This window comes from Podarcis cretensis (genome assembly GCF_951804945.1).
Source record: "Podarcis cretensis genome assembly, chromosome: 2".
Classification (NCBI taxonomy): Eukaryota; Metazoa; Chordata; class Lepidosauria; order Squamata; family Lacertidae; genus Podarcis; species Podarcis cretensis.
This window is the reverse complement of record NC_137171.1, coordinates 19,296,329-19,321,004: the sequence shown is the minus strand read 5'-3', so window position 1 is coordinate 19,321,004 and position 24,676 is coordinate 19,296,329. Positions and strand designations below refer to the sequence as shown.

The following is a 24,676-nucleotide window of genomic DNA, read 5'->3' as shown; positions in this document are numbered from 1 at the left end:
ATTATTGCTGAATAAGCAAGCACATTTATACAGCAGCTCAAACCATTGCTTTATTTTCTACCCAGTGAAAACAATTATCTGCAGCAGTAGCATGGCCATCTTTTACACTTTTGCCAGAGAGTAAGTTCCCCAAAGCACAAGTGAACTTATTTTGGCGTCTAGCTATGTATAAGGTTGAAGTGTAAGCTTTATCAAACTGTAGTAATTGAAACAAGTTTGTTTCCGTATTACACACACACACACACACACACACACACACTTTTCAAATTTATACATTTCACTAGTTTTATACATTTCACTAATTTTACATTCATACATTCATTTTGACATTTCAAAATTGACTTCCACCTCCCTCTTTTTGTGGTTCCTTAAATTTATTTTTAATATCTTCTGCATATCCAAATCAACTTAACTGGCTTATTTATTAATCTTCTTTAAATATATACTCTTGTAAAACTTCAGGTTGTTACAATGATCTTGCCAATGTTTTTATCTATTTATAATTTATCTGTAAAGATTCAATAAACCATTTCCATTCTTTTATAAAAGATTTGTCATCTTGAGAGAAAGGCTTTAGGGAAATCACTGTCATAAAGAATATGGCAATCGTTTAATTAAATAGTGTTATGTACTGAGCTTGGATCCTAGAACAATAGGCAGGTAGGATCCTAGAAGGTAGCAACTTGATTGGTCTGCAGGAGCCGCCCAATCCGGCTTGAGGAGGAAGTGAATCAGCAACCTGATTGGCCCGCAGGAGCATCCCAATCAGGCTCCAGGAGGAGAGCTGAATCAGCCAATCATGCGGGACCAGTTGTGTAAATAATGTATATATAGCCAGAGGTTTTGGGGGAAAACTCACTCACTGTTGACCATGAGCTGAAATAAGGAGCATGAAATCAACACACAACTCTGAGTATATTTCAAATACTTTTAACTGTTTTTAGCCTATTAATTAATCTAAAGGTAAAGGTAAAGGGGCCCCTGACCATTAGGTCTAGTTGTGACCGACTCTGGGGTTGCGGCGCTCATCTCGCTTTATTGGCTGAGGGAGCCGGCGTACAGCTTCTGGGTCATGTGGCCAGCATGACTAAGCTGCTTCTAGCGAACCAGAGCAGCGCACAGAAACACCTATTACCTTCCCACTGGAGCAATACCTATTTATCTACTTGCACTTTGACGTGCTCTTGAACTGCTAGGTTGGCAGGAGCAGGGACCGAGCAACGGGAGCTCACCCCGTTGTGGGGATTCGAATTGCCAACCTTCTGATCGGCAAGCCCTAGGCACTGTGATTTAACCCACAGCACCACCCACGTCCCTATTAATTAATCTAGTAAATGTAAATTCAAATAAACATTGCTGCATCTCTTAAAAATAAAGGTGTCTTCTGTTTTGTATAGTAGAAGCCTTAAGAAAGCATCATGTGCTTGCAGAGGCTGATTTACAGCTATGAGAAATGTGGCTCCCTGTCATCTTCATGAACTAGATAAGGTCTTCTCGAATCCCACCACCCACATTACTTTAAGTTTCAGAAGGCAACTTGTTCTATCCGCACCAGTTCCCCTGGTTTTAAGACTGAGATCTACTGCTCTGCATGAACACCAGTGAGGATGAGTAATTGGTTTTTCTTACTGGAATGTTCATAGCCCGATTTCATGCGCTTGTAGAGTCGATGTCTCCACTCCCAGGATTTCAGCTGCTTCTCCTTCTCGGAGCTGTCTGTGCTGAGCCCTTCATTCATTACTTCAGCAGACAGATCGCTGACTCGTTGCTGGGCCTCTTGAACTAAGTTGCTCAGATGGAGCGACCTGCTTTCCATGCTGACAACTGGCAGGGGAAGGGAAATGTCGAAGTTAGCACTAGGACTTTGGCATGGCAAAATTGCAGATTTCATCCACTTGACCAGGGGTTAGGGTGAGAAGAGAAGAAGAAGAGAAGAGTTTGGATTTGATATCCCGCATTATCACTACCCGAAGGAGTCTCCAAGCAGCTAACAACCTCCTTGCCCTTCATCCCCCACAACAAACACTCTGTGAGGTAAGTGAGGCTGAGAGACTTCAGGGAAGTGTGACTGGCCCAAGGTCACCCAGCAGCTGCATGTGGAGGAGCGGAGACGTAAACCCGGTTCACCAGATTACGAGTCTACCGCTCTTAACCACTACACCACATTGGTGAAGTGCAGGGGAGAAAGATCAGTGTGCGGGACTAGTCTGGCCAAAATCCTTTTGCTGTGACCCAAAAGAAGAGCCCCACTAGCATGCTCTATCACACTGCAAGAGAGTCTGAAGAACAGAACACAGGAAGAAGAGTTTGGATTTGATATCCTGCTTTTTCACTACCCGAAGGAGCCTCAAAGTGGCTAACATTCTCCTTTCCCTGCAGGTTCTGCAGCTTCTCCTGGCTCCTGCATTGTACACTTTTAGGCGACTGGCGAAAGCATTCCTCTTTAACCAAGCCTTGGGCTGATTAACATCCAATGCCCTTTTAAAATGTGTTGGGGAGGGGAGATTATTGGGCTGTTCTTGTTCTTATTTTTACTATGTATTTTGTGATTTTATCTTGTGAACTGCCCTGAGACCTGCAGGTATAGTGCAGTATACAAATTTCATCATCATCATCCCTAATTATTTACTTTGAGAACTAGGGATGATGGAAGATAGAGTCCAACAACATTTGGGAGAGAAGAAGAAGAAGAAGAAGAAGAAGAAGAAGAAGAAGAAGAAGAGTAGTAGTAGTAGTAGTTTGTATTTGATATCCCGCCTTTCACTCCCCTTAAGGAGTCTCCAAGCAGCTAACAATTTCCTTTCCCTTCCTCCCCCACAACAAACACTCTGTGAGGTGAGTGGGGCTGAGAGACTTCAAAGAAGTGTGACTGGCCCAAGGTCACCCAGCAGCTGCATGTGGAGGAGCGGGGATGCGAACCCGGTTCACCAGATTACGAGACTACCGCTCTTAACCACTACACCACACTGGAAGAACATAGGAAGCACTAAGCCTTACAAGGAGCGCTTGAAGGAGATGAGTATGTTTAGCTTGGAAAAGACGTGACTGAGAGGAGATATGAGAGCCATCTTCGAATATCTTAAGGGCTGTCACATGGAAGAGGAAGCATGCTTGTTTTCTCTTGCTCTGGAGGGTAGGACTCAAGGCAATGGCTTCAAGTTACAAGAAAAGAGATTCAGACTAAAAATTTGGGGGGAAACTTGACAGTAAGAGCTGTTTGGCAGTAGAGCTGACTCCCACAAGAGGTTGTGGGCTCTCCTTCCTTGGAGGTTTTTAAGCAGGTGTTGGATGGCCATCTGTCATGGATGCTTTAGCTGAGATTCCTGCATTTCAGGGGGCTGGATTAGATGGCCCTTGGGCCCCTTCCAATTCTATGATTCTAAGGGCTATTTAGGGACACGGGTGGCGCTGTGGGTTAAACCACAGAGCCTAGGATTTGCCGATCAGAAGGTCGGCGGTTCAAATCCCCGCGACAGGTTGAGCTCCCATTGCTCGGTCCCTGCTCCTGCCAACCTAGCAGTTTGAAAGCACGTCAAAGTGCAAGTAGATAAATAGGTACCACTCTGGCGGGAAGCTAAACGGCATTTCCGTGTGCTGCTCTGGTTCGCCAGAAGCGGCTTAGTCCTGCTGGCCACATACCCGGAAGCTGTACGCTGGCTCCCTCAGCCAATAAAGCAAGATGAGCGCCGCAACCCCAGAGTCGATCACGACTGGACCTAATGATCAGGCGTCCCTTTACCTTTACCTTAAGGGCTATTTATTAATCTAGAACAATTATATCTTGTCTCCCACAACAACTTCCAAGTTGCCTTGTAACAACCATTGGTACCATAACGAAACCACAAACAAATCCAGCTAAAAATTACATCAACATTAAAGATTTGTTTTAAATAATATAATAAAAAAACCCCACCCCAACCTTAGATGTACTTGCTAACTACATATTGAGTGCATTGTTTAAAGGAAAATGTAAAGGACCCCTGGACAGGGTCCAGTCAAAGAAGACTATGGAGTACAGTGCTCATCTTGCTTTCAGGCCGAGGGAGCCAATGTTTGTCCACAGACAGCTTTCCGGGTCATGTAGCCAGCATGACTAAACTGCTTCTGGCACAACGGGACACCGTGACGGAAACCAGAGTGCACGGAAATGCCGTTTACCTTCCCGTTGCTGCAGTACCTATTTATCTACTTGCACTGGTGTGCTTTCGAACTGCTAGGTTGGCAGGAGCTGGTACAGAGCAACGGGCGCACCCTCCATCCATGGGATTCGAACCGCCGACCTTCTGATCGGCAAGCCCAAGAGGGTCAGTGGTTTAGACCACAGTGCCACCCGCATCCCTATGAGTGTACCCTTTATATAAGTCTGGCCCTCTGTATCACTGATCCGCTGCTGGGCAGGGAGAAGGGAGAAAGGAAATTAAATCCAGCTCCCTGGTGGTGCCAAACTGCTGGATGGTAAGTGAAAGTTCCCAATCACATATGCAGGACCCAATCATTTTGCACAATTCCCTGACCTGCTGAAATTATGGGTATGAAGAAGCAGGGTTTAGCCTTCAGGTGGCCCCTAGATGGATCGAAATGCCAAATTTAAAAAATGGCGATAAGTGCAGAGCAATATTATTATTTTTTTTAATGGAAATGAAGTGGTTATAGATTCGCATTCTCTGTGTTCATAGGCATGTTTGCATTAATGACAGGAAATGAATATAATTTATGATTGCCCCCGCATGCCATCAGACTACATTTGTTTACCGATGAAGTCAATGAAAAATTAGTTTAGTCTTTTTTTCTCTTTTCCCCCCCTGACTGCTGTTTAGAACACTCAGGACTGTGTTTTCCTGCAGATCTGTCATGCCTAATGAATGTTGCTTCAGCCGTCAATCACGTACTCCAAAACCCTGTCACACTTTTTTTTTTCCAGTCACGAACCCATGACAGAAAAATAAACAAATAAATATAAAACTACACAACTCTTTTCATTGAGCAGCTATACTATACAAGGAATAGGGGGGGAGCGGGGGCAGGGGGTGGGGATGAAAATAATCTCCTGGGAAGGTTAAAAGAGCCCAGGATAAATGATAATGTAAGTGCTGTGGACATAGCAAAGCAATAAAGGTGCACCAATTCTGGCTTTTTTAAAAAAAGGGGGGAAGGAGTCATGCACCCTCACATACACACACAGTCCAGTGGAAAAAAAATCGGCAATATTAGTAGCCTCAAGGTGCAATTTCCTGGAGCTCAGAGATTGACAGGTCAGTACTAAATGCTGTTAATTTAACTAACTCCAAATTAATGGCAGAGTCTGCTCAGTCCGGACCCCTGAAAACACAGTTTCATTATGGACATGCTGGGAAAGACCTAAATATAGGCATTGACGGTCTCGAGCAAAATCTGTAGGCTTCGGTGTATTTTTAGCCACAGGTAAGGCGTCAAAATGTGTGTCATGGATTAATGGGCTTGGCAAGCCGCTCGCTCTCCCCTCGCAAACAAACAAGCAAACAAAAACAAAAACGGACTGAGACCGTCCCATGAAAGAAGACAAAGGGCAGTTTCATAAGCCACTTGTGAAGTGCTCTTAGTATATTAGCGGAGTGCTGATATTGGACAGGAGTGGGCCTTCAGTAGCAGCCAGCAAAGCAGACACAGCACAACCACGCATGTAAAATACAAGGATTTCATTTGTCTCTGGCTGTCAGTTTTCTCTCTCCCAGCCAGGGCTCAGCGAACTTCATTCGGCTTTCATTGGGATCCTGCAAGACCAAAAGCACAGTCCCAGGGCTCTAGATTCTGGATTTATTTATTTGTCTTATTTATTGTGCAGTTGCTCGAAGATCTCGTGTGGCTTGGTGCAATTAAAGGACAGAGAAACTCAAAGGTCGCAATTTATTGCACAGCCCCACATCCCACTGAATTTCCAACTGGACAAATTAATTCACTGGTTAGCATTCACGCAGTGCTAACCGAGTGCTAGGTGCTGCTCACATCCAAAGGGGGCTTTCATTTGTGCACAGAAGACTTTTTGTGCAATCCCTTCAAAATATCGAAATCACGGTGCATTTTGGGGACTATATTATACAGCCCATGGGTAGGCAACCTAAGGCCCGGGGGCCGGATGCGGCCCAGTCGCCTTCTAAATCCAACCCGCGGACGGTCTGGGAATCAGCGTGTTTTTACATGAGTAGAATGTGTGGTTTTATTTAAAATGCATCTCTGGGTTATTTGTGGGGCATTCATTCTCCCCCCCCCTAAAGTCCAGCCCCCCACAAGGTCTGAGGGACAGTGGGCCGGCCCCCTGCTGAAAAAGTTTGCTGACCCCTGATATAGCCCTTTGTTGTTGGGGAGCAATTTTAGAGCAAATTTAGCTACTCAAAAAGCAATAGGTGCATGGGTCTCCATTTTCAAGGTTCTGAAAAGCAAGCTTGACTGATGACACACACATCTATTATCCAGTTACAGCTAGAGCTGAATGGAATTCGTGCCCAATTTTCAAGCTGTTTTTTAAAAAAATAATAATAACCTGTAACTGGATAATAGATACAGTGGTACCTATTATTATTATTATTATTGCTTGTAAGCCGCTCTGAGCCCGGCCTTGGCTGGGGAGGGCGGGGTATAAATAAAAATTATTATTATTATTATTATTATTATTATTATTATTATTATTACCTCGGATTAAGTACTTAATTCGTTCCAGAGGTCCGTACTTAACCTGAAACTGTTCTTAACCTGAGATACCACCTTAGCTAATGGGGCCTCCCTATGCCGCCGCGCCGTCGCCACGTGATTTCTGTTCTCATCCTGAAGCAAAGTTCTTAACCTGGGTTTCTGGGTTAGTGGAGTCTGTAACCTGAAGCGTATGTAACCTGAAGCGTACGTAACCCGAGGTACCACTGTACCTCGAAGTAAGTAAAAAGGTAAAGGTACCCCTGCCCGTACGGGCCAGTCTTGACAGACTCTGGGGTTGTGCGCCCATCTCACTTAAGAGGCCAGGGGCCAGCGCTGTCCGGAGACACTTCCGGGTCACGTGGCCAGCGTGACATCGCTGCTCTGGCGAGCCAGAGCTGCACACGGAAACGCCGTTTACCTTCCCGCTGGTAAGCGGTCCCTATTTATCTACTTGCACCCGGAGGTGCTTTCGAACTGCTAGGTTGGCAGGCGCTGGGACCGAGCAGCGGGAGCGCACCCCGCCGCAGGGATTCGAACCGCCGACCTTTCGATCGGCAAGTCCTAGGCGCTGAGGCTTTAACCCACAGCGCCACCTGCGTCCCTCATCTCAAAGTAAGTATGTTTGCATAAATATCCTAAGGCATGATTTACAAGTTAGCCTCTGTTTTTCCGCTCATGTTAATGGGGTTTAAACATGGGCCACAGGGCTCTGAATCTCCAGGGACTGTACCCTCTGCGCATCATGCTTGGGCCCTGCCACAGGACATCTTTCTCTCCGTAATGCCAATTGCCATACGCAAGTCCTCATGCACCTTATGCCTTGACACAACTCCCCACCGTGCTTGCCTGACCCTTTTCTGTACAATTCAGCTACAGTACGCATCCTGCCATACTTACAATGAGGACTCTCTTTGGCCCCAGCCTTCAAAAGAATCTTGGCAATAGGCACATTATTTGTCAGGATGGCGATGTCCAGCGCAGTTAGCCCCTCGCTGTTAGGAGTGTTGAGATCCAGCTCCTCCGGTGTGTATTGATAGAGGAGAATCTGGACAGCGTCCAGGTCTTGCTGCTCCACAGCTTCCAGCATGGCTTCACAGCACTGAAAGTTCTGTTCATCCACATGAGATTTTTTTTTTTAAAAAAAATAAACAACACAAAAGCTGTCAACATAACTGTGCATCTTAGCATCTCTTCTCACATTTTTACTTTCATTTTTTCAATCATAAGCTCACAGAAACACACACACACACTTAAAATAAGGAAGCAGAACCTTTTTCAACCTGAGAATGATGTTCCTCCATGATACAGCTTTTTTGGGCAGGCAGAACTGTTACCTTTGTACAGTAGTGGAGCTGTGGTCTAAACCACTGAGCCTCTTGGGCTTGCTGCTCAGAAGGTCGGCGGTTTGAATCCCCATGACGGGGTGAGCTCCCATTGCTTTGTCCCAGCTCCTGCCAACCTAGAAGTTTGAAAGTACGCCAGTGCAAGTGGATAAATAGGTACCCCTGCGGTGGGAAGGAAACAGCATTTCTGAGCACTATGGCTTCAGTCACGATGTTCTGTTGTGCCAGAAGCAGTTTAGTCTGCTGGGCACAGGACCCAGTAAGCTGTCCATGGACGAACGCTGGCTCCTTCAGCCTGAAAGTGAGATGAGCGCTGCAACCCCATAGTTGCCTTTCACTGGACCTAACCTTTACCTTTTTACCTTATAGTAGTTTACATTCCACCCTCTCCAAAGGTTTCTATTTGCACAAACACCTTTCCACCAACATTAGGAGTCAACTCCTAGGGGCTGTTGAGGCTTTGGCCCACACAATAAAAAATTTGAGGGGGCTGCCCCCCCCCAAGTTAATGGGCATTGCCATTCAAATGTTGTGTGTGCACCACATTGTGAGATCAACTATGTGGGTCAGGGCTTTCCTGGCCCCTCCCGGTATTTTATTCAAGTTGGCACACCTGCCACCAACCCAGAGCAGGAAGAATTGCTACAGATAAACATCGTATTCCAGCCAAACAAAGCATGTGAGCAAGGGTGCTGAGGACCAGAATCAGTGAGGAGTATGGTTAGGGAAAAGAGGTGTGGCCGGTGGAAAATCCCGAGGGGAGAATAGACTGGAGGGCAGGATTTGACCAGTGGACCTGAAGTTCCCCACCCTTGAACTAAAGTATCACCAGCCCCAAGCAGTGCTGGTTGTATTATACTAACACAGAGAAGCATGTTTGGGAAGTGGTGATATAGTTTTGCGCTCTCTCTCTCTCTCTCTCTCTGTGTGTGTGTTTGTGAATGTGTGTGTGTGTGTGTGTGAGAGAGAGAGAGAGAGAGAGAGAAGCCATTATTAGGGGAGATGCGTCCTGTAGGGCTGGCAAACATCAGAAAAGACAACCATGGGAGGAGTGTGTGTGTTTTAAATTCAAAATGGCACAACTGGGAAAAGTTGTGGACCACCGATATGAAGTTTACGGCATGTAATGCCTTAAGAGAAAATATTATGAAAATGATCTATAGGTGGTACATGACCCCAGGCAAGCTTGCAAAAATTTATCACCTGCCTGATAACAAATGCTGGAAATGTAAAGAAACTGAGGGAACATTCTTTCACCTTTGGTGGACATGCCCAAGGGTTAAGGCTTTCTGGGAAATGATCTATAATGAACTAAAGAAGGTATTTAAACATACCTTCCCTAAGAAACCAGAGGCCTTCCTTTTGGGCATTGTCGGCCAGTTGGTGCCAAAGAAAGATAGAACACTCTTTATGTATGCAACAACCGCAGCAAGAATACTCATCGCAAAGTATTGGAAGACACAAGATTTGCCCACTCTGGAAGAATGGCAGATGCAAGTGATAGACTATATGGAACTGGCAGAAATGACTGGCAGAATCTGAGACCTGGGAGAAGAGTCGGTGGAAGAGGACTGGAAGAAGTTCAAAGAATATCTCCAAAAACATTGTAAAATGTTTGAATGTTAAAATGATGTTGGATATAAAGATAATATGGCATCAGTGACATAGTAAAAAGAAATATGCAAAAATGTTTTAAGAAAAAAGGGTGAAAAGACCAGAGTAAAATTATGTCGAAACTAAACAAATGATATAAGGGTTTAAGTTATAAAGAACATGTGATAAATGGATTTAAAAGGAAAGGAAAACCGAAGACATAATAGGTTGAAATGTATATTATTGAATAAGATTGGAAAGAGGGTAAGGAATTGCTGAATTTGATTGTGTAAAGGGGAACACAGAAAAGGGAGATGTGAGGAAGTCAGGAAAGAGGGTTATAAAGACAGTAAGCCAAAAACTAGATTTTTATTTTTTCTCTGTTTTTTGTTTTCTCTTACTACTTTTTCCTTTTTTCGTTTATGTTTTTTATTGTGTTTTATTGTTCTTGTTGGATTGTGCTGTTTTTGATTGTCTTTCTCTTTTGTTTTGTCTGATTGTGATACTTGTTTTATTATGCAAAATCTTAATAAATATTTTATAAAAACAAAAAAAAACAAAATGGCGCAACTGATGGTTTATTTATCTCTCCATGGCTAACAATGCAAAATACCATAGTCATAATCAAAGGGGTAGGATAAAACGTTTAATATCCAAGGTGTTTCGGACTTCTTGGGTTCTTCACGAAGTAGTTTCAAATACAGAAGTTCAACAGCCTGAACTGTTAAAATAAAATAAAGGATCAATATCGGAACGGATGCATTTGGACTAAATAAGAGTTTTGGAGCAGGACAAATGAAGAACAGCAACCCCCGAAAACCATTTGAAGTTAAACAAAATTGTTTAATTTGGTATTGAATAATTGGCTTCTTTAATTGTATTGTAATTTGGTATTGTATTAATGTGGCTTTTATTGGATTGTTATAAATTAAAATTAATAAAAATTATTATACAATAAATAAAGAAATCAGATACAGAAATTCAGTCTCTTTTTCTACTTCTTTCTCTTTTCTTCTGTACCCATAACTGTGTTTGAAATTTGTATTGTTAGCTGTCCTGGGCTACCACTGGGATGAAGGGCAGAAGAACAGGGAGATAAATAAATACTTGCACCATTGGCTCAGCTATTAAACTTTTTTTTCCTTCCACTTCTTTGCTTCCTGACCCCTCCCTCACTGAATTTGCCTGGGGGGTTCTCCTTTTTGATGCAGTCTCAATCATGATCGATGATAAAATATCATAAAACATCACATCAAATCCCGATATAAAAGCATAACAAAACAGCAACTGTAAAATTAGCAAAATTATCCATTACAGCCCAAACAGAAAGGTTTTTGTCACACTTTTTTTTTTGGGGGGGGGGTTAAGTGTCATTTGGGAGGGGGTTGGAGATTTGCCTGAATATGGAAGGCCTTTAAAATGTGGAGGGGGGAACATTTAGAATCCTTTCCACAAGGCTTTCTCCTTTTCAGAGCTTTGCACTAAACATGTGAGAGTCTTGCATGTGTATCTCTCAGTCTTCTACATTTTAAGTCTTCATCTCTTCAGGCAAAGCCTGATTAGGGCTTTTATTTCCTCATTTTCAGGTCACTTTAATCTCTGGATCACCTCCATCTTATGAATCAGAGACTGAATCAGGTTTGGGGCTTTTATGATGAGATATGTCACCTCTGTGATGCCTATTCAGTCTTAACAATATTCCTAAATTATTGGTCTTAACAGCAGCCTGTTGGAGTGAATTCTGCATTATCTTGCATAATTCATTTTTTTATTATTACAAAACAGCAACAACCCACACACCACCACTTCTAGGTCTCTGGGTGAGAGATGCCCCCAAATGACTGGAAAAAGCCTTATATCATGTTTTATTATTCACTTTGAAATACATTTACTGGGCAGTTCAAAGGGTTTTTATCAATTTAAGCAAATCTGATCTTCTGTGGGTTGAACAGCTGAGATCTCTTGAGTTTGTATAGAAGCAGAGGAGATAGAAAAAAAAAAATGGAAAGCAAGGATCTGATATTCCAGGTCAAACTATTGCTGATGTTAAATATGTCTTTGCAGTTAATATGTAGGCTTTTAAAAATGCAAATTGCATTCCCTGGGGGAGCTGATAGTTAATGGAATCCGAGCAGGGATAGGGGGAACGGTTATTTTGACCCTTTCTTTTTGTGGTCCTGAGGAAAATCCTTCTTCTAAACCAGCAGTTGCTTTGGGAATAAGTTCCCCATTGTCTCAAAAGTTAGTGCTAGCTTTACCTCTGTACAAGTAGGCTAGTTTATACATGCCCTCACACACCTCCATCCTCCATCCGGACAAGCAAATGACTATATTATAACAATATAATCCCACTCACCTGTCAAACGTGGCTCATGAAGGTGTGGGGAAGATAAAGATATGGCCCACTGGTCAGATTCAGAATCCCACTCCCAGTTTACCCATTTATGTGAAGGGAAGAACAAATGGGCTGTACACACTGATGTTAAACACATGCAGAGGATGTTTTATTAAGCCACACTGTTCTTAACTTATTATTCCATGCAGTTGTGGCCAGCATGGTCTCATCGCTCCAAAGGTAAAGGACCCCTGGATGGTTAAGTCCAGTCAATGATGGCTATGTGGTTGTGGTGCTCATCTTGGTTTCAGGCTGAGGGAGCCGGTGTTTGTCCACAAACAGTTCTGGGTCATGTGACCAGCATGTTGTTTAGTCGTTTAGTCGTGTCCGACTCTTCGTGACTCCATGGACCAAAGCACGCCAGGCACTCCTGTCTTCCACTGCCTCCTGCAGTTTGGTCAAACTCATGCTGGTAGCTTCAAGAACACTATCCAACCATCTCGTCCTCTGTTGTCCCCTTCTCCTTGTGCCCTCCATCTTTCCCAGCATCAGGGTCTTTTCCAGGGAGTCTTCTCTTCTCATGAGGTGGCCAAAGTATTGGAGCCTCAGCTTCAGGATCTGTCCTTCCAGTGAGCACTCAGGGCTGATTTCCTTAACAATGGATCGGTTTGATCTTCTTGCAGTCCATGGGACTCTCAAGAGTCTCCTCCTCTCCTCCAGCACCAGTGACCAGCATGACTAAACCGCTATTGACGCACGGAGCAATAGTGACAAATGCGTGATAGGGTGAGCTCCCGTTGCTCTGTCCCAGCTTCTGCCAACCTAGCAGTTCAAAAGCATAGCAGTGCAAGTAGATAAATAGGTACTGCCGCAGCTGGAAGGTAAATGGCATTTCCATGCGCTCTGTTGTCGGTCATGGTGTTCTGTTGTGCCAGAAGCGGTTTAGTCATGATGGCCACATGAACTGGAAAGCTGTCTGTGGACAAACGCCGGCTCCCTCGGCCTGAAAGCAAGATGAGCACCGCATGCCATATTTGCCTTTGACCAGACTTAACTGTCCGGGGGTCCTTTACCTTTACCTTTTTTATAGTTCCAAAGCATCCAGAAAATAAATGCAGGTTGGACAGCAAAGGATGGGGACGGACGTACTAGCAGCCACACAAGGGACTGTTCAAGCCCATAAAAGAACGATCAAATCTTCCTGTTCGCAGCAGCTAAGTACACGAGCGAGGCAGAAAAGGACAAGGCTTAGGCAGTAAAGAAACACATCATCTTTTAATTGAACAGGAGAGACGCAGGTGCAGAAATATAATATGGCCTGCAGGTTTTTGTTTACAAGAACATCTTTCTAATGCTCTGCAGTAGTACCTTGCCAAGTTCTGCAGAATTCCTTTTCAGTATCCCTTTGTGATAATTAGCTAGTAGCACTGTTCTAGTTTTGGAAGAAAAAAGGAGAGAATTATTTCCACAGCAAGGCCCAGCTGAGGTTGAGCATGTTGGGAGCTCTGGGGGAAGATTGCAACAATATTGTCTGGCCAAACAAAGTTGGTTCTACCGTGGACAAACCAGGCCAAATAATTTCCCCTCATATGCCCTTGCTTCACAACGAGAAGAATGGCATCTTCATGGTGGCTTAATTGGCTTTAGAGTACTGTGTTGTGCCAATGAATTTCCTATCCTGAGGAGAAGTGACTCCGTCTTTTTACCCCACGAGCATGTGATGTTGGGAGTGGGGTCAGATAAGAGTGGAAATAATAATAATAATAATAATAATAATAATAATAATAATAATAATTTATACCCCGCCCATTTGGCTGGGTTTCCCCAGCCACTCTGGGAGGCTTCCAATAGAATATTAAAATACAATAACCTATTAAACATTAAAAGATTCCCTAAACAGGGCTGCCTGCAGATGTCTTCTAAAAGTCTGGTAGTTGCTGCTCTCTTTGACATCTGGTGGGGGGGGGGCATTCCGCAGGGCGGGTGCCACTACTGAGAAGGCCCTCTGCCTGGTTCCCTGTAACTTGGCATCTCGCAGCGAGGGAACCACCAGAAGGCCCTCAGCGCTGGACCTCAGTGTCCAGGCAGAATGATGGAGGTGGAGACGCTCCTTCAGGTTTATGTTTCATGTCATTTCTGAGCATCTAAATTCAACAAAATAAGGGACTGTATATGGGATACTGTGAGTTGTGGGTAAAAATAATGGGGATCTGGGAGGTAACTGTGCAGTTGAGAAGGTAAGGAGATGGTGTTTGGGTGGATTTCCATACCGGAGATGGCAATTAAAGCACAGCAAGACATCTTGCAGAACCAGGCATTGGGTTTCCCATAACCCAACCCATATAAACAAGAGACCTACAAGACTGGTTTTGTGTCAAAACAGACCACAATTTTACTGACTACAGATGAAAGAAGTTTGGCTTGGGCGTGGGAGAATCTAAATACTTCTGGCCTGCCCATCAGAAGTGATATGTGGCCAATCCAGGCAAGGGTTCCTAAGACTTACATCAAATAGGGTGACCCCCACAGGGACTGCCGTTTGGGGGAGTGCCTTTGGCCCTGGCTCTGCCTGGGCACACAGACATGGCCACTCCCCCCAGATCCCTTTAACACAGCCTTTTTCAACCTGTGGGTTCCCCAGATATTGTTGAACTACAACTCCCATCACCCCTAGCTAGCAAGGCCAGAGCTCAGGGATGATGGGAGTTGTAGTCCAACAACATCTGGGGACCCACAGGTTGAGAACCACTGCTTTAACAGGATACCCCAGAATTTGGAGGGTCAGGCGGCAACTACAACATCCTCTCCATCCAAAACAAAGGATTGCCCCTATGCCCAAGCCCAGTAGTGACGATTGCTATGAGGTAGGCAAAACCACTGGATGAGATCCAGTTAGCCTGGTGGGGAAATTCCTACCTTAAGGAATGGCAACCACCGTAGCCACAGCAAAGTCACTGACTATCAACTTAAACCGAGGGTGGGTGGGGAAACTTGGCGAAGGAACAAACAGGTGCAGGCAAGGGGTGGATCTGAGGGAAGCCTACCTGCTCCATCAGCTCCACCCCCTGGCACAGCCCAAGTCCCAACCTGCATCCCCATTTGCCAAAGCAGACTGCAGGCTAGGATCTGGTTTCTGATAGGCGGTCGGAGTTTATGCCCCCTCCGCCTATCAGGAAGGGCATTGAAGTTCCAGTTCCCTCATCGGAGTCCCAGCAAAGCCTCTGCCGTCCCACCACACCCACCACACCAAGAGGGGTGAGAGGACTTCTTGAATCCTGAGGAGTGGAAGGAGGATATGGGAGAACAGGAGAATGTTTCAACACATGTTGCTCAGGCAGGAGCAGACAACAGCTTTTGCTTGTGAAACATGCCGTCTCCATCTGATGCTGGGCTTCAGGATGCAGAGGTCAATGATAGTGCATGCTCAAAAATGGGTGGTGGTGAGCAAGCATCAGCCCACTACTGAAGACCCTCTTTCCCCAAAGGTCTCCCATGGTAGGTTGATGTTTCTCTGCCAAGCAACTGTTTTGAGGCACAACCTCTTGAAATCAGCAGAGACACAATGCCTCCACTAATTTCAACAGGCAGGCTTTAAAGAGCCTGCAGCCTTTGGGGATTCGTGAGCACACTTTGTGAGCACTCGCATAGGCCCTTGAGGTTTCCTAAGCAATTGAAAGAATCTATGCAAATCCCTGATGGTGTTTTGAGGCAACCAGAGGTGTGCTCATCAGGGCTGGCTTAAGACCTTTAGAGTCACCAACCACTTAAAAGATTTGGGTGCCCCCCTATACATCTAGTTCAAAATATAAACAATAATAAATTGTAAATAAAATTTTATCCCCCTCCATGAAACAAAACTTAGGGTAATCTTATGCTTCTATACTTAGTAGAGATAAGGCAGGGTTAGGCAACCTAAGGCCTGGGGGTTGGATCCAGCCCAATCACCTTCTAAATCCTGCGGACGGTCCAGGAATCGGCGTGTTTTTACATGAGTAGAATGTGTGCTTTTATCTAAAATGCATCTCTGGGTTATTTGCGGGGCATAGGAATTTGTTCATATTTTTTTTCAAAATATAGTCCAGCCCACCACATGGTCTGAGAGACGGTGGACCAGCCCACAGCTGAAAAAGGTTGCTGACCCCTGAGACAAGGTATCCAGCCTGCCTTGTTGTATGGAGGTTCTGTTGGGATTTTTTATATACTTCCAACTAAGAAAACGAATGCTCAACTGGGTAATCTGTGACCACTAATATTGAAAATCTGGCAATGGAAAATTTCTGTGGTGATCCCCTTCCCTTGATGCCTTAAGCACTTGATTATTTTGCTTAATATTAATTCAATCCCAGTGCTCATCCATCCCTCATGCCATTCCCTGCCCAATCGGTGCATGTGTCTCGCATGTTAAAGGGGCTTGCTAAAACAAAAACAAACAAAACACAGGGGCAACTTAACATGGTGAAGCTTGTGGCTAGTCATTTCTAGGCTAGAAAAGGGAGTTTCAGTGTGTGGGGGGGAATCAAGGACAGGAGCCATCCTCTACTCCAAAGTTGAGGCCCAAGTCAATGTTCTGCCCCGCTCAGCCTCAGTCCTCTGTGTTGGTGGAGGCAAATGAGCAGTTACAGGGCAGCAAGTGAGACCATGAGTGGAATTGGTGCAACATGGGTACGGGAATGTTCAGGGAGGCAGGAGAGAATATATTGTTCAATAATATCCTTCCTAACTTGCGCTAGCAAGTTCTATAACTTAGCAGAGTTTTACATTCCCCTTTTAAATGCACAGCAGGTAGCTGGTTGCAGGCTTGTTTAAGCCTCTTAATATTCCTGGTAAAGGTAAAGGTAAAGGTACCCCTGACTGTTAAGTCCAGTCATGACAGACTCTGGGGTTGCGGCGCTCATCTTGCTTTATTGGCTGAGGGAGCTGGCGTACAGCTTCTGGGTCATGTGGCCAGCATGACTAAGCCGCTTCTGGCGAACCAGAGCAGTGCACGGAAACGCCGTTTACCTTCCTGCCGGAGTATTTATCTACTTGCACTTTGATGTGATTTCGAACTGCTAGGTTGGCAGGAGCAGGAAGTCCACTCACACATTCAGTTCACAGATGGATCCCCTGAAGGCAGACTTAGTTACAAAGGATATGCATGTGGATCCATCCCATATGGGAATAGTCCCTTTGTCCTCTGTTGGCTGAAATCCACCAGAGCATCTCTAGCTAAAAAGCTGCTGGTCCAACGATGGAGGAAGTCGAAGACAGAGGAAACAAAGAGAGTGTGCTGTGTGCCTTGCCCTTTTGTTACCTGGGCAGGTAAGGTCACGCCCACCTCTAGTCACATGCAAAGGAAGTATGTCCCAGCCCAGGAGGAAACAGGAAGTTCTGACTGGCTGGACCAAACATCCCCTTGCATGTCCACTCTAGAAAAACAAGGAATGCTGTACAGTGGTACCTCGGGTTAAGAACTTAATTCGTTCTGGAGGTCCGTTCTTAACCTGAAACTGTTCTTAACCTGAGGTATCACTTTAGCTAATGAGGCCTCCTGCTGCCGCCGCAGCCGCACAATTTCTGTTCTCATCCTGAAGCAAAGTTCTTAACCCAAGGTACTATTTCTGGGTTAGCAGAGTCTGTAACCTGAAGCGTCTGTAACCTGAAGTGTCTGTAACCCGAGGTACCACTGTACTTGTACTTATGTATCACATCCCACAATGGGAACCCAGTAAACTTCAACACGTCTAAAATTATTCATAGGTATATAAAAAGATCAAAAGAGAGGAGGACCCTCTTAGCACCTACTTTTTCTGTATTTTTTCTTGCCTATCTTTTCCCCCACTGTATCCACTATAAATAGATACATTTGCATGGCTGTTTTCGACAGTCTGTCAAAAGATTCTCAATTCAAACTCACACTCTTTTTTTTTTTTTTTTGGCTTTCCATGTGGGTTGGTTTCAGGCTTTCCCTGAGAACTTGAACTATAACTTTGGGAACTCAAAACATTTGTTTTCACCCCAGCAGCATCCTTTCAGGATAGAATACACAGAGATGAATAATAATAATGCTATTATTATTAATAATAATAGCAGCAGTAAGATTCCTCTTCCTCCTCCAACAATAAATGTCTTATCTCACACAGAATACATGGGAGTGGCTACATTTTTATGTGGCAAACAGGGATGAGAAGGCAGGACAAGAGACAGAATATGGACCCAAACCTGAGAGGTTCTCACAAGGGCAGAAGGCTTTCCAGAACAGATCTCAGATCCATTCTAGAAAAAGCATATGAGACAGACCTAGCTAGCATTATCTTGAGATGCCCATTGGCTGACAGAATCAACTGAAAGATAACATTTTAAAACCCTGATGCTGAAATTCAGCAATTTGATACTGAATGGGCATTTTGGTTTTTATTCGAAAGCTTCTAGTTTATTGTGATGCAGTTGGATTTGGATACTGGCGATTTCTCAAATTATTTGAGGGGAAGAGTCCATCTGAAAAGAAATTGAGAGCATAAATGACTCTGTAATGAATGTATGGGGGTTGCTCGTGCGTAAGTTGCCACCATGCCTGGCTAGGTAGCCTAGTTAAACCTTTCCTGACTGGACAGCCCTTCACTTCGTGGCTGTTCAGTCGCTAGCAGAATCCGTCAGTGGGCGTTTCTTAAACTTCTTCCAGCACAAAAGCTCTTTGACACCAAGTCTACGCCTACTTTCCCTGCGCGGAAGTCTTCTGCGCAGGGTGGGTGTGGGCAGAGGAGGACCTGTGCTCTCCCCGCTGCTCTCCAGCGAAGAGTCCTGGAGACCCCTCTCTGATTCCCCCAACCGCCCCCCTTTATCCCTGGTGTTACGCTGATTTCCTTCCCCAGCCGATGAGTTCCCTCTCTCCCTGCTTGGCCCTTCTCCGGCATCGCTTGGGAGCCCTGCCTCCACTTCTGGCTCCGATGTCAGTTCCCTGACAGACTCCATCTATAATCAGAGCTAGTCTTCCCTTTTGGGATTGGGTCCAGTAAAGAAAAGAAGGTAGGCAGGTCACAGTGACCAAAAACCATTATCGACTTCTAATGTGTTTTCCTGGGTTGAAGGAAATAAAATGGTTGGGTCTTAGTCTGTGATTAGAACTATAGCACAAAATAAATTCTTACAGCGTCCTGGCAGAAAGATAAAATATTCCGTTGGTATTTACACCCTCCCACAATCCTCCTAAAAGGGGGAACAAAATGGAACAAGACACATTTTTGATGTGTGTGAGTGTGAAAATTGCAAGGAATGTGCATCTCCACCGAGATTCCAATTTAGTATCTTTTCTAAGAACTGAACTGACACAAAATCAACATTATGTGAAAATAAAACAAATAAAGACAAACGTGTCGTTTACACAAACTGTCATTACAGATGGCGGGTTTGGGATCTTATAGTCAAATCTCCCCTCTTCCCCTATCCTTATAGAAATAAATAAATAATAAATAAACTTTTATTTATATCCCACCCTCCCCAGCCAAAGTCGGGCTCAGGGCAGCTAACATCAGATATATAACATTGGTATAAAATCAAACAATAATTAAATTATCTCCTAAAAACAGGTCAAAATCAAATTAAAGTCTAATTAGATGGCTTTCTGCAGTGTTAGGGTTGGGAACAGTAAATGCTCATCGGCTCAACTGTCTACGCTGATCTTATATGGGTCTGTGAGAATGCTGGGAGGCCTCTTTCATACTAGTTCTTATACAAAAAGAGAAGGGAAGTGTCAGGCCGAGCCCTGACCAAAGGCCTGGTGGAACAACTCCATCTTGCAGGCCTTGTGGAAAGATGTTAAATCCCACAGGGCCCTGATCTCTTGTGGCAGAGCGTTCCACAAGGCCAGGGCCAAGGCCGAAAAGGCCCTGGCCCTGGTCAAGGCCAGCCTAATCTCTCTGAGGCCTGGGATCTCCAAGGTGTTATTATTTGCAGACCGTAAGGTCCTCCGTGGGGCGCACCAGGAGGGGCGGTCCCATAGGTACAAGGGTCCTAGGCCGTATAGGGCTTTAAAGGTTAAAACCAGCACCTTAAACCTGATCCTGTACTCCACCGGGAGCCAGTGCAGCTGGTATAGCATGATCTAGCCTATTTTCTTTAGTACGTGACAGGGTTTAAGAAATTAATTACAGAATCCCATGCTTGCATAGTCAAATGGCACAGCTCAGGAAAATTTGTATCCTTCTCAGTCGTTTGAGTGAATTATGTAAAAGAAATTAATTCTTGCATGCAGTGACAGGTGGTGCCCCCTAGACCTAATGGAGCAGCTAGGAGGTCATGGGGACAATTATTATTATTATTATTATTATTATTATTATTATTAGTGAAGTCACAGGAGTATGGCCAAGCTGTTCCGGTTTTCTCCCCATCTCCCTCTCTTGCAAAGCTGCTGTGAACTTTGAAGATTTGCATTTTTACAAATACTTAGTACCTAACTAAGCTATGTGCTATGGTGATAGTTATGAGATACAAAACAATCCACACACGCACACATACTTAGGGTGGTATTCAAGTAAATTTTGCTGTGTGTAGACTCACTGAAATGAATGACTCAGTAAAGTAAAGGTAAAGGGACCGCTGACCATTAGGTCCAGTCATGACCGACTCTGGGGTTGCGGCACTCATCTCGCTATATTGGCCGAGGGAGCCACTTCTGGTGAACCAGAGCAGCACATGGAAACACCGTTTACCTTCCCGCCGGAGTGGTACCTATTTATCTACTTGCACTTTGACGTGCTTTCAAACTGCTAGGTTGGCAGGAGCAGGGAACGAGCAATGGGAGCTCACCCCATCGTGGGGATTCGAACCGCCGACCTTCTGATCAGCAAGTCCTAGGCTCTGTGGTTTAACCCACAGTGCCACCCACGTCCCGAATGACTCAGTAGGACCATTAATTTAAACTGGCTACCTATGAGCCAGTGTGGTGTAGTGGTTAAGAGCAGTGGACTCGTAATCTGGTGAACCGGGTTCGCTTCCCTGCTCCTCCACATGCAGCTGCTGGGTGACCTTGAGCTAGTCACACTTCTCTGAAGTCTTTCAGCCTCACTCACCTCACAGAGTGTTTGTTGTGGGGGATGAAGGGAAAGGAGATTGTTAGCCACTTCGAGACTCCTTCGGGTAGTGATAAAGCGGGATATCAAATCCAAACTCCTCCTATATTGTGCTCTGATCATCATCTTAATGGTAATGATGATAACAAAGCATTCGTGCAACAATCCTAAATTGAATGAGGATGATATTGTGAGAGGAGGATAAGGATGGGATCACAAAAGCATTCAGCAAAATAGTATACTCCTGCAATGATGATGATAACCATGATGATGTTGATGAGACTGGTAACATCAACACATCCTCCAAAGTAAATGGGGAACTGAGCAACACATACTGCCCAATTTGCCTCGCATCTCAGGTTCTGCAAATGTTAAAAACTTGCTTGCTTGCTTGCTCGATCTTTTTAAAGAGATCTGGGAATCATGGTTCATCAGAGGGGGGCAGCCTTCTTGCCCCCTCTCGATGTCCATGCTCTATAGCTGCCCCTGAATGCTGGTTTCTGCCACTGTCCTGAACCATCCATAGTCTTGGTGCTGAAGGATTGCCTGTCCTTCACACTTCTCCACTGTCTCCTTTACGATGGCACCATCTCCTTCAGGTGATAGTTCTAAGCTAAGTTATTGCTGAGGAGAGGGGATTTGTTTGAAATGCCTGGAACTGAATGCACTCTGGCCATTAGACAGTTTTACCCTGTGGCTTCTACTGGTCCTTGAGGTGAATTAGTAGCCCAGATACACCATGATGATAGTCAAGGAAGAGGAAGGAAGGAAGGAAGGAAGGAAGGAAGGAAGGAAGGAAGGAAGGAAAGAAGGAAGGAAGGAAGAAAGGAAGGAAGGACCATTTCCTTCAGTCTGTCATAATACCAAGAGAAATTGCGATCTCTGAGTCAACATGAAAATGAGACAGCACTATGGCAAAAATAACTGGAAAGATCAGAAACCAGGAAAACCAAAATTTCAATAAGGAATGGGGAAAAATTATAGTTTATCTTGGAGACCACTGTAAACAGTTAAAATCATTAGCAGGATTGCAATAATACTTGTAATGTAACAAGAACTATAGATATAAGGGAGATTAAAAAACCAGATTACCATAAAAGATGCAGTAGAAAAGGACTAATGATGGAACCCACAGAGGGGTGGAGGGAAATCAAAAGATTCATGGGAATCTTTTTTCTGTTTTGATTGTGATGTGTGGTATGAGTGTAAATTTTATTGTGTAAAACCATATATATGTATATATATAATTAGTCAGTGCTAGGTAAGTAAAGGTAAAGGGACCCCTGACCATTAGGTCCAGTCGTGACCAACTCTGGGGTTGAGGTGCTCATCTCGCTTTATTGGCCGAGGGAGCAGGCATACAGCTTCCGGGTCATGTGGCCAGCATGACTAAGCCGCTTCTGGTGAACCAGAGCAGCGCACGGAAACACCGTTTACCTTCCCGCCAGAGCGGTACCTATTTATCTACTTGCACTTCATGCTTTCGAACTGCTAGGTTGGCAGGAGCCGGGACCGAGCAACGGGAGGTCACCCTGTCACAGGGATTTGAACCACCAACCTTCTGATTGGCAAGTCCTAGGCTCTGTGTTTTAACCCACAGCGCCAGCGCTAGGTAAGTATCAATTAATAATATTCAAAATAAGATATTATGAACATACACTTTAATATTCACAATTAAGATCACAGACCCATATACATGCTCATCATATATGATATGGAGAAGTTTAAATACACACACAAACAAAACAAAACAAACCAGAAAACGAACATATTTTTTTTTACATGGCCACTATCATACTTGAATCTATGCCTATTCCAAGATGCCCTGTGTGATGTCAAAATTTGGTGCCTCCTGCCTCTGATGTTTCCATTCTACATCATAGTTGCAGTGCCTCTGTAGCTCTGTGCCCAGTGCAACTGAACAGGTCACACTCCCCTAAATCCATCTTGGCTCATCCCACAGCCAGAAACAGAGAATGGCCTACAATTTAGGCGTTGGGAATCTGCAGCTCTTCAAATGATACTGGACTCCAGCTCTCCCAGCCTCAGTTAGCACGGTCCATGGCTGGTGATTATGGGAGTTGTAGCCAACAACATCTAACTTCACTCATCCTTAACCATTGGCTTAGTTGGTTGGAGCTGGTTCCCCACTTCTTCAACCCATTCATATAGATATATATTTCCAGCCCAGTGGATGAAGGACCTTCCCTGCAACCCGAAATGTTCTACATCCTAAAATGTTTATCAATAGCTTTACAGCTACATTCCCTGCTCCTCATAGTACAGTGGTAAATTTGGTTACAAACTTAATTCATTCCAGAGGTCTGTTCTTAACCCAAAACTGTTCTTAACTAGAGGCGTGCTTTCACTAATGGGGCAAAGTTCGCAACCCAGAACAACTACTTCTGGGTTAGCGGAGTTTGTAACCTGAAGCATTTGTAACCCGAAAGGTTTGTAACCTGAGGTACCACTGCGGCATTTTGTAAACAAAACAGGGATTCGGAGACGGTAAAAACATAGTGGAGAAATGATACCTACTAGAGATGGGTGTGAACAAACTACAGTGGTACCTCTGGTTACGTACTTAATTCGTTCTGGAGGTCTGTTCTTAACCTGAAACTGTTCTTAACCTGAAGCACCACTTTAGCTAATGGGGCCTCCTGCTGCTGCTGTGCCGCCAGAGCACGATTTCTGTTCTCATCCTGAAGCAAAGTTTTAACCCGAGGTACTATTTCTGGGTTAGCGGAGTCTGTAACCTGAAGTGTATGTAAGCTGAGGTACCACTGTACTGGATCTAAACTTAGAGAAACGCATGATTAATTTGATGTATTACAACGATAGTTGATTGAGGGGGTAAATGAAGAAATTACCATTGAAGACTTTCGGAGACTGAGGCGGTCCGATCTGGCTCTGAAATAGGCCTCATCGAAAGATGAGTGGCTTCCCTTCAGCTTCTCTGAGAGGTTCCGATAGAGTCGCTTAGCGGCATTGGGAGAAGACGGGGGATTGTTCTTTTTCGACTGGGAAAGCTGCAGGCTCTGCATTTGCTGAGTCATATTTCACGCAGCAGTTCCTGTGCAGAAAGCCGGTACGGCTCTAGCACCGGGATATATGTGGGGTTGAACTTGCTGAGTCAAGTCATTAGAAATATATGGAAATTCTTCGTGAAATCACCAAATTCTGCAGTCAGAAGGGAAAGAAGAAATGAGGCAAAAATTATTTCCCTTTAAACATTTCGTCGATGTTTCTACATGAAATATCTGATCAGGATTCATTTAGAGAGGGTTTGAGAGTAAACATGGGAGTTCATAGACCTCATTGGTCAGTGCCCTGATCTCCCAGGAGCACTTGCAACAGAAAGCAAGAGGAGGCTGATGCCAATTGATCAACCATCATTTTTTAAAGTGGCTTGAGAAAGGAACAATGGTTCAGTGGTAGCACACATGCTTGAAAGGATTAGCTAGCTGGTGATAGAGTAGACAGTACAGTACGCTGGAAGAAGCAAAGATCACCAGTGTTGAACAATGATTCTTCAACATCGACTTCATTTGACTGGTCATGTTGTGCGGATGCCTGATTATCATCTTCCAAACAACATGACCAGTCGAATGAAATCGATGTTGAAGAATCATTGTTCGACTGTACTGTACTGTCTACAGTGCTGGTCTCATTCTATTCTAAACTTAAAAGTG

General features: G+C 44.5%; 1 protein-coding gene across 4 annotated transcripts in view; it reads right to left on the bottom strand.

The window, feature by feature from the left end:
- The window catches only part of ANKFN1 (ankyrin repeat and fibronectin type III domain containing 1), a 218,257-nt gene that overhangs the window by 97,261 nt on the left and 96,320 nt on the right, over positions 1-24,676 (bottom strand). For all 4 annotated transcript variants that reach the window (XM_079965373.1, XM_079965372.1, XM_079965375.1 and 1 more), the window contains 3 exons: positions 23,855-24,164; positions 7,564-7,774; positions 1,630-1,824 (listed from right to left, as the gene is read on the bottom strand). In XM_079965373.1, coding sequence (XP_079821499.1) covers positions 1,630-1,824; positions 7,564-7,774; positions 23,855-24,040 — 592 coding nt within the window. In that variant the 5' untranslated portion in view covers positions 24,041-24,164. The remainder of the gene's footprint in view (positions 1-1,629; positions 1,825-7,563; positions 7,775-23,854; positions 24,165-24,676) is intronic.